Genomic DNA, 10530 nt, shown 5'->3' with positions numbered 1-10530 from the left:
CATTCCTGAGAGGAACTGGACAATATCTTTAGGAAGAGTAAAAGAAATCTGCTTTTTTGACAGGTCAAAAAAGAGGACACTGGGTGAGGAATGAGTCTCAAGTGTTTATAAGTTGTTTACAAGTAGGGTCTAATTAGACAGCAAAGCCCTTCTGTTGGAGAAGGGGTTGCTGGATTTCTGCTGTGTTTTGAAGTGTTTTAAACACAATCTCAATAAAAAATGTCTAGAAAGGAGATGTTGAAATAGTCCCCATGCCAAGGACTCCAACAGAACAAAAAGCTCTGGTGTCCTACACATGAGCTGCACCTGTAAGTAATTGGAAAGGTGAAGTTTCAAGGCAATATTGAAACCTAAATCAGTGATACTTTGTGCTCTTGCTATGATCCAGGCAACTTTTTGTGGCAGGGTTTAGTTTGTTTGCATGTTTGGGGGATCTTTTTCATAGGCTGGATTTTTGTTGTTGTTGTTTTTTTTTTTCTTTTATTTTGAGCAGTGTTGTTTTTTGGTTTTGTTGGGGTTTTTGCATTTTGTGGTTGTTGATGCTGCAGCCGATGCAGTAACTAAGACATCATCCATATACTAAAGTGGGTTCCAAGACACTCTAAGTTGATTTTTCACCATTCAGTGTTCCCTAGCTCTGCATTAGTTTTAAGGCTGTGCATGTAAATATGTATATGTCAAAGTCAGGGAAAGACAAATACAGCAAAATGCACTGGACCACACTGTTCTGTCAAGAAGTAATCATACACCAAGTTCTGATTTTGTTTAGCTGCAGTAAATGTTATGTGTTGCTGATTTTCCTTTTAAGAAGGCTGCCTACTAAGTGAGTAAACTACATATGAAATACAATATTCTCAACTAAAAAGACAAGTTGCACAAAACAGCAGTTTTGCAAACATGACTGACTTGAAAACTTAATTTTCATATTCTTAATGGGAGAAAGCTAAGCTTTAATCAAATTAGTTTATTATCTTATAAGATTTTTAACAGTTATCAATACTCTATGTCTCAAGTCTTAAGTATTCTATTTATTATTATTCAAAATAAAATTCTTTTCTTACTCAGGCCAGTAATACTGTAGGAAGGGAGCAAGTCAAGAGGAAGAAAAGCCCTCTCACTTCTAGTCTTGGAGACAACCCCATTGGATCCAGACCATGAGGAGCAGTCCTGTCCTTCCTTTTGTGCTTTTCCTTGTCTGTGATCCTGCCCCAGAGCCTTCACACCGTGCAGAGCTTTAGCTCCCTCCCCTTCCTCTCTGCACACAGAGACACCTGCGATGTTTATCCCTGGCATGCCTTAGTGGGGAATAGATCAGGCTGTGAAATAGAGCAGGATTACAAGGCAGTGTCTGTGTGTCTGCTCCATGGAAAAGGCATTCACTCTGTGTGCCTGCTCCTAAGCCAAGCACAAGCACACTGCGCGGCTTCCCGCCGTCCCCTCCACACCAAATCAGCGAAGTTCGTTCCCTCGCCCTGTACCGAGTGAGCAAAGTGCTTAGCGTTACTGTTTCTTCCGTAGCAAACGCGAAATTGCGCAGCGCCAGTGCGTAGTTACGCTGTTTCTTACGTAACAAATAGCTAATTTTTGTATTTCGGTTTTTAGGAAAAAAGTGTGTAATTACGCTGTTTCTTTCGTAAAAAAACAGCGAAATTACGCGGCGCCAGTGCATAGTTACACTGCTTATTTCGCAGCAACCAGCGAAAGTGCGGGGCGCCGCTCTCTCTCCTATAGGGAGTCAGCAAACACAGTATTTCTTGCCTACCTGCTGAGCAAAGCGCGCCGCGCCGCGCCGCTCCCCGTATCCTGCACCCTCCCCTGCGAATGTCTTTCCTGTGCAATATTCGCAGCGGGATGTCCCGTATGGGCTCTGCCGATATCCCGAGCTCTCGGCCGCTCACAGGCGGCCGGTGCGGTGGTTTGAAAGCCGCCAGGACTTGCAGGACTTCGGTGCCGCCTGCCTCGGTGCTACAGGATCAGAGCTACAGGCTCTGTGTCCACCCAGCTCGGTTTTACAGGCTCGGTTCTACAGGCTCTGTGTCCACCCAGCTCGGTTTTACAGGCTCGGTTCTAGCGGCTGTGTGCCCGCCCGGCTCGGTCCGGCTGGGCTCCCCGGCCCTACACAGCTGTAGCCCATTGGGGATGAGGCTCGGCCGCAGCCCCATTCCCAATCACCACAATCTGTGTGCCTGCAATGCCAGATTTGGTTTTATTTTTATTAATTTTTATTTGAACAAAGGCACGAATAGTAAAATTAAAAAGGAAGTCGGTTTTATGAAACAACAAGAAATTTTATTAAGGTATTTTATTATGTGTCTCTGTAAGGAGTAGACCAACAACCATATAAAAGCTTACAAAGATGGTTAACCTTCAACACTATAAATGTGTTAATGTGGCAGAAGAAATTCACAATTTTGCATCTTTATTGACTTTTACAGAGTGAAGGGAGAAAATTCTCAACTATGACATGCCAATGACGATCTTTGACAGGAGACATTTACAATTGCTTTAAATCCTTTACCTTTTTGGTTCTTTGAGCAAGTCAATAACCCTGACTTGCAGAGTTAGGAGTGAAAAATACATTAGCACCATCATATTATTCTTTTACACTTCCCTAATTTTAGTGGTCTTGACCAGCAATGACAGGAAAGTAGAGAAGCACCTTTGACAACAGAATACAATCCAACAACAAAATTATGGTGACTAGTGACATTAAGGTATTAAACTCAAACTGTACCTTTCACAGCTAATCAGTACAGAAATAGACAATTTCGTACCAAATGAGTCCCTGGAATTGACCACTGGGTCCAATGCATTTTGATTGATTTGATTGATTTTTGGTTTGACTCATCAGACACATCCCAGTTTCTGTCCATGTTGAGGTAGTTGAAACAGGGAGGTCGTTCTAGCTTTATGGACTGCATCTTGGAAAGAAGGGTAAACTTTGGTACTGGGAGCAATCAGTGCTTTGTAAATTGGCTAACATTCAACTAATAGAACACAGTGTTGTTTTATTAAGTGTTGAAGTTTTATTATAGCACCACGGAGACATGTTTTGAAGATGGAATTTGGTAAAAAAAAATAGAGCAAAAAAAAAAAAAGCATTTTTACTGTATTTTGTGTAATAGCAAAAAAACCCAAACCCTTGATATCAAATTGATATTTCCCCCAGAAATTTTGGTAATAAATAACTGGGATACAGATGGGCACCTGTACTAGCTGACAAGGCTGAAAAAAAGGAGCACAGTTGGAGTGTGAATCTGTTTGCTGGGGTTTCAGAAAAAGCAGGCTCTTTGATTTATAAGAAGCAGACTGGGCCAATGTCCACGCCAAATTCCTGATCAGGACCACCAATATCTAATGGTGCAATATCCACCACTGGCAACCTCATTGTCTTGCGTGTCCTGTATTCGAAAACTGTTTTGCCCCACTCACCAGTGTGTTTCTGTGGAGTTAGAAATGAAAAAAAAAGGTTAAGGGATGTGGTTATCAGATTTCAAATTTTCTCTTTCTGTAATAACAAACCCTCTCAACCTGTTAGAAGCTGTTTGCTGTCTCTGTGGAAATGACCCCAGGAGGGGGAACTCATGGACAGCGTTAGTGTTGTCCATTTGTTACTGAAAAGGCTGTGGGTGCTGTCAGACCAGCACGCTCAGGGGTGTTCCTGCTCCCCTCCAGTACTTTCTGCTGCACTGACAAGGGGCAGGGAGGCAATGCTGGATCTGCAAAATGACTGTCTTTGCCCCTTCCCATAACCACAGCCCATGGCTTCAACCAGCTGGCCTTGGTTTGGTATGAATAATTTAAGAGTCGACAGGGGATGGATGAAAACTCGGTCACTGTGAGTTCCCTGACACTGACTCTAAAGCAAGGAGATCCATTTAAATCTGTCCTTTACAGGTAACTCCACCTCACTTCCTACAGTTGCTACAGGAATGGGACTTCTGGTGTACAGAATCTAGGTTCTCCCTACCATCTGTAGCTGTGTCCTTTCCTTACCCAGGCCATGCAAAGCTCTCTCCCTTTATTATGGGTCTAGTCCTCTAGAGGGAATTATTTATTAACTACAGCACTAAATTCCCGTTTACTCACAGTGCAGCCATCTTCCAGGACAGCATATGTGAATTTGCTGTTTCCTTCAGCCTTGATCTCACTTTCTGTAGAGCTCATCAGTTTCAGAGCTTTTTTAACATTCCCGCTGTCGTGGTCCATGTAGGCAATGCTGTTCTTGCAGTGGTAGGTGATGTTCTGGGAGGCACGGCTGGAGAGGATGCGCAGGAAGGCCAGCTGGACTTCGGAGACATCCTCTGGGAGCTCAGGATCTCCATAGCTGAACTGCAGAGCACCAACAGAGGCAAGAGTGTTTGTTCAGTCATGTCTGAGGTCAGCCCACATCTTGATTTTTGATACATACTAATTGACATACTAATTGTCTCATTCAGTTTAATTTAGAACTTTTTTTTAGTATGTTGTGCTGCACAATCTGGGCTGTTAAGTGTGCTCATTTCTCACCTGGAAGCCTCCATTCATAGACTCTCCAAACCAAACGTGTTTCTTTCCGCTGTTTGCACTGGTCCACCAGTTTTTCCTTGGCACGGTCCTGGGGTTAGCATTGAGGCAGGTCTCACCAGTTTCCATGTTGCAGTAGACTTTAATAGCATCCATCTTGCAGCCTTGGTTAGGATCAACCCAGTACTCTCCTAGAGGTAAGGAAAAATGTTAAGGGGCTTAATATATTTGGAGAAGAATCTGGCTGCATGATGGTAAACCTTATTTCTATGCCAGATTTCTGAGGAAGTCATTAATTTTGACAGAAGAGATGCCACAGAAAATAAGATGATATAAAAAGGTACAGAGTTTATGTGAATTCTGTAAGGGAACTGAAATTTGGAATAAATTTAGAACTTGTAATTTTTTTTTTCCCCTAAAATTGTTTAAACATATGTTCACTTCTAAGGACACAATGAGTGTAGTTGAAGTCAAATATATATTCTCTATAAATATTAATGTTAATTAATGTTTAAAATAGTTTTTAAGTTTATCATCTTTTTCATTACATTTGTTTGAAAAAAAAGCCAAATTTTCATGGAAGATATCCGCATTTTAAATACTCAAGTTAGAAAACCATAGAAAACAATCCCCAAGACCTGCTAAGACCTGCTACCATTGGTGAAAATAAAATCCAAACATACCACTCTTCAGCTCGGGATGGCAGAATTTCAGGTCTCGGCAGTTACGAGCTGGGTTCTTCCGGGACCCATCAGGACTAATGATGTTTTCAATCTGGTTGTTAATTGATTTCATTGAGGATATGATGTCACCCAGATTGATATCGTTTTCCTTGGGCTCATCTCGATATTCATACCCGTAAACTGGACCTTTCTCACCAGCACCCAGGGCAGCTGCACCACCACCACAACATGGACCAGGAGGACCAGCAGGACCAGGAAGACCAGGCTGCCCTGGTGGACCCTAAAAAATAGCAAACGGGTTAATACTAAAAGTCTCTGTGGGCCCTAGTCTTAAAAAAATGAAAATTCTTGCACAAATATTTAGTTCACTTATTCATTAATTAAACAGATGTATAAACATCTGTTAGATTTTCCAGGCCTTTGTTTTCTTAAAATTGTAATTTTTTCCCCTCATTTTGTCAAGTTCAGCTGTCTTCATGTCTGGGCTTTGAGAAGGAACCCTTTCCACTAAAATCCGGAGAATGAGCATTTCTTGGCTTTAGGAGGTGACTGATAGAAACACCTTGGCAGTTCTGATCTCTACACCAGTTGAGGAACCCCATTCCATGGCTTCCCAGGCCCAGAGGGAGGGAGCCTGTGCTCCACAACGAGGAGGATCCCATTGTATGCAGAAAAGTCAAGGATCAGCTGAGACCAACACAGCATCCTGTGTGTACATCAGTAGTTACACTAAACTGCAAACAAGCTGCACAGGTTTGGATTTAGCCTTGGTAGCCAGACACCTCCTGCCACAAATCTTGTCCAAGAAATAGAGAGTTCCTGAGGGAAATATTTAAAGAGTTGAGCGTCCTGTGTTTTATGAATATTCCCAAAGATTTGCTTGTGTGAGTTTGCTCCGTTCACTTACGGCGGGGCCGCTTTCGCCTCTGGTACCGCGGGGGCCGGGAGGACCAATTGGACCTGGGTAGCCACTGGTGCCATCTTTTCCAGGTGGCCCAGCTGGCCCTGGGGGACCCTAGGACAACAAAGGACACAAAAAAACGTGCTCAAAATAGTTTATCAGATGATTCAGAAACACTTTGTGAGGTACTTCAAATATTTCTTTATGATTTATCAGGTGTCCTTCCTTTCTTCAGCTGCTGTCCGTTAAGATGGCCAACTAAAATGTATGTCTCTATGTATGTATATATTAACTAAACAGTCTGAATTTTCCTTGCAGTTAGGTTGAGTAAGGAGTTTTTCTTACCCTTGCACCTGAGGCTCCTGGACCTCCAATTGCACCTTGTGGACCCAGGGGACCCTATGAAAAAAGGAAAAGTCAGTCATACACCTCCTGGTAATATCTTGCAACTAGCTGGATATGCCTTAAATAAAGACACTGAAAACATCTTCAAGATTATACAAAACACCTCCTTATGAAAAGGTTGTCAGATATGAGAGAATGGTGTCCATTCTTTCATCCGAAAAAAATATTGAATGTTCTCTAACATGTTTTCATATAGAGATGTGTTATCCAAAATGCAAGAAAGCCAACTGACACCAATGAGCTTTGGATGAACTCTTATATTCATAAGAATACATAGCTATAGCCAAAATGCTGCAGTTTTAACAATATTACCAGTAATGTTATTTAAATAATTTGACAAACATTCATGATTTCAAATACATTTACAAATTTCCTCTGTGTATGTACTGCAAAGAACCAAGACATTTTTTTTTAAGTTTTCAATCATCAAATGAGAATTTATCAATTTTTTTCTCATGTTATATGTTAGATTCCAGGTTCTATTGTCTTGTTGAATAGGTTGGTATTGGTGCTATCTTTGGTTCTTGTGTATCATGAGGGGAATTAGTAGGGTTTTTTTAAGAATAAATCCCTTCTTAAACCTTTACTGGTCATAAATATGTATGGCATGCTTATCTATTCTTGCCCTTCAATTCTCTTAGCTATGTTCAGATGGTAATGCACATTTACAATTCAGTAGTTTAGAATTTCCTGCCCATTTTGCCCCAGTATTACTTTCTATAAAAGGTACATGGCAGAAGAGAGGTATTTGGACTCCGAGTAGCTTTAGTTGTCTGTCTAGGATAGATTTCTAACAGACATATAGACATTTCAACCCCTACTTCTCTCTTTCCTAATTAAATCAGGAATAGCCTGATTATATTATAAATGAAAATATAAGAAGTTTTTATTGAACGGGTTATAGTAAACCCATCTTTACTTCCTAACAGCTTCTTCCAGTTCTTTAATTATGCTTATGCCAAGTTGGTTCAGGGAATCTGGATTTTGAAACATCTGACAGTCAAATTTACACAGATTCCCATCAAATTAGCTAAGGTTGATTAGGTACCTGGGGCCTAAACACAGAAACTAAGATCAGCTGTAATTCCTAATCCAATGTGAAATACTCACAGGAGGACCAGGGAGACCAGGGGTACCAGGAAACCCTCTGTGACCCTTTATGCCGTTGCTGCCTCGTTCACCAGGTTCACCTTTGTCACCACGAGGACCTTGAGGACCCTGTAAGAGTAGATTTGCAATGAAAGGAAGATATAAGGAGGTAAGAGCATTGCCCATATAACAGGAAATACTGAATGGGTGACATCACAGGTATTTTAGATGTGACTTACAGCAGGACCACGAACACCAGCAGGACCAGTAGAGCCAGGAGGGCCAGGTGGACCCTGTGACAAGGTAAGAATGAGAAGACATGGATCACTTGGAACTGCCTAGCCCACCTCTTTATTTCCACATAAGCTGTATGTTCACAGCCAGCAGGTGTTGGGAAACAAGGGGAATCTCCACACACAGTAGTCAGCGAGGATCCTGGCCAGGCCATTTCTGTACCAATGTCAGCCTTTGTCAGCTGCCTGGAGGCACTGATCTCTACACAGGCACTGCAGCCCCTCTTCCCTCTCCCAGTGAGGTGCTCAGTGCTCACTGTGCTGGTGTCAGTACTCCTGAGAAATAACTTGAGGGCTTCCAAAGTTACTTCCTTACTTTAAATAAATAACACATTGCTTGTGCTGCAAGAGCACCAGATGGGATGGAAATTAGGACAGGGCCTGGTGGGATGCTGTGCTTTTTGGCATCCTATGGAGTACATGAATTTTGAGCTTAATTTCTATAACTGTTAGAACATAAACGCTGAGATGTCTTTCCCCTGGGTGTTCTTATAGAACAGGTCACTGATGTCAAGAAACTCTGACAGTAACAAATGTATGACTCTTCAAAATTTCCTCTCTATTCCTGCCTGAAAAGGACTTTGCGTAGGAAGGGTATGTAAGTAAGCAGTAACCTATTTACTTTGGTCTTACCTGAAATCCTCTTTCACCAGCTTTTCCAGGTGCACCAGCATTTCCTGCAGGTCCAGGGTGGCCAGGGGGTCCTGGTGGGCCAGGAGAGCCACTTTCACCTCGGTCACCCTGCAGATAGTAAGGGGTAATAAATATCATGTTTTATAGAACTCAATACAAGGAGTATTTTCAGTGGAGAACAGGAGGTTCAAGGAACAAATTACATAGCATATACAGTACATGTATTGCCATGTGGGACATGTCTTATTTATTGGAAAGTCTAAGGATATTGGTAAATTCTTACTTTGCCTCCTGGGGATCCGTCACGTCCGGGCAAGCCATCAGAGCCAGGGTTACCCTGCAAAACAGAGTGGCACAGTTTGTTCATGAACTGCATGACCAGTAGACAGCTTGTTTCCCAGTGAGCTTGAACAACGCTCATCAAAGAAAGAATTTCCAAGAAAGAAGAGTTCCTGGAGGTGGAGTAGCTCCTAAAAGACCAGTAGGACCTCCGTTATGTTGTAGACAGTGCGTTCTCATGTTCCAAGCGAGACAGAAGCTGTCCCCCGACAGTGAAGGGGATGGATCCTTGACAGCATCAGGCTCTCAAGGGAGGCCTTGTGAACCTTAAAGCATGTTTGCTCCTGGAGTCTCCCATTTTTAACTCAGGCTAGCAGGGAAACTCCATCCACTCACATCTCTGCCAGGCTCTCCAGGTAAGCCTCTCTGTCCAATAGGACCTTGGGGACCAGGAGCGCCGCGTTCTCCCGGGATACCGTTGGAGCCTGGTTTGCCATCTTCACCCTGAACAAAAAGGGAGAGGTTTCCATTGCAGATAATGTTCTTAGGAGATACCAGTGTATTTTGCACGTTATTAACTATGCAGGGATTTTGAAGGAGACCTAATGAAGTGATGGGCTAATGTGGGTTTGGTGGTTGTGAATACACAAAACGAGATAAAAACTGGGCAAAACTGGTTTCTTTTTACTGCTGCTAATAGTCATGCAAGAATGTTCCTCATTAATTGACAACTAAGAAATAATAAGCAGTTATGTGTCTTCTTATGTGCCCAAAAAAACAGTGGCCAAAGCAGTTAACCAAAAAATGCTGGTCTATCACCGCATTAGTGATAAAATACAAACCAAACCTCACTCCACCTTTTCTAAAGGGAGGTGAGAGTACTTTTCTGTTTAGGTCATAATATTTAAGCAAGAAAAATATTGAGAATTAAGTAGGGGTAAACAACTAGTGGTAGATGAAACTATGACTTGGATCTTGTACCTGGGAGAGGTTACAGCCTCCTTCTCGTGACTCTCGCAAAGTGCGTGAAGTGGGTAATATACTCTTAGATATATAATATGTATGCTATAATCTGAAAGACAACCTTGCATCCCACAGCAGCTGGATACCAGACATTTTAAATCCTGATCTTATGCATGTAAACACAAATAACTGTAAATTCTCTCATCTCTGGACTAAAAAGCATTACCCCCCCCCCCCCCCCCCCAAGTCCCCAGTTACATTCATTACTTTTTGTGTCTCTCAGCTATTTTTAGCACTTTTTGCATCTTAGGCTGTTTTTAGCAGCTGGGTTAGGGTTGTGTCAGGGTTGTAGCTGCAGTGAAGGGCTCTCACCTTGGCCCCTGCCATCCCAGGTGGGCCACTGGGGCCACGCAAGCCTGGCAGACCCGTGTTGCCCCGGCCGCCAACGATGCCTTGAGGGCCTGGTTCACCTGGTGCCCCCTGTTTGAGAGAAGGTTACTTCAGTCAGTAAGAGCATCTTTAACATCCCAGAGGTGGCTGCTTGTTCTGGAACAGTCCCTGGCTGAAGGGACACTCACCCTTTCTCCTCGTGCTCCTGGTGGCCCTTTTTCTCCTGGTGCGCCGGGCTCACCTCTGATTCCAGCGGGTCCTGGACCTCCAGGAGCACCAGAGCTGCCGGGGGGTCCTGGAGGCCCATCCTTGCCTGCAGGCCCTGCGTTTCCAGGGGGACCTGGACTGCCCTAAAAAGGATTTTAAGAAGGAAAGTGTGAGGTGCACA

General features: G+C 43.0%; 1 protein-coding gene across 1 annotated transcript in view; it reads right to left on the bottom strand.

The window, feature by feature from the left end:
* Window positions 1-2267: 2267 nt before the first annotated feature.
* The window catches only part of COL3A1 (collagen type III alpha 1 chain), a 48756-nt gene continuing 40493 nt past the window's right edge, over window positions 2268-10530 (bottom strand). Inside the window, exons 39-51 of the mRNA XM_066189554.1 lie at window positions 10331-10492; window positions 10125-10232; window positions 9186-9293; window positions 8794-8847; window positions 8511-8618; window positions 7824-7877; window positions 7606-7713; window positions 6436-6489; window positions 6097-6204; window positions 5190-5469; window positions 4510-4697; window positions 4090-4332; window positions 2268-3442 (exon numbers count right to left, since the gene is read on the bottom strand). Coding sequence (XP_066045651.1) covers window positions 3296-3442; window positions 4090-4332; window positions 4510-4697; window positions 5190-5469; window positions 6097-6204; window positions 6436-6489; window positions 7606-7713; window positions 7824-7877; window positions 8511-8618; window positions 8794-8847; window positions 9186-9293; window positions 10125-10232; window positions 10331-10492 — 1722 coding nt within the window. The 3' untranslated portion in view covers window positions 2268-3295. The remainder of the gene's footprint in view (window positions 3443-4089; window positions 4333-4509; window positions 4698-5189; window positions 5470-6096; window positions 6205-6435; window positions 6490-7605; window positions 7714-7823; window positions 7878-8510; window positions 8619-8793; window positions 8848-9185; window positions 9294-10124; window positions 10233-10330; window positions 10493-10530) is intronic.

Source organism: Chamaea fasciata, unplaced genomic scaffold (genome assembly GCF_029207755.1).
Source record: "Chamaea fasciata isolate MVZ Bird 193981 ecotype frontalis unplaced genomic scaffold, bChaFas1.0.hap1 SCAF_8, whole genome shotgun sequence".
Taxonomy (NCBI): domain Eukaryota; kingdom Metazoa; phylum Chordata; class Aves; order Passeriformes; family Sylviidae; genus Chamaea; species Chamaea fasciata.
Note: the sequence above shows the minus strand (reverse complement) of the source record. Positions and strands in the feature narration are given on the sequence as shown.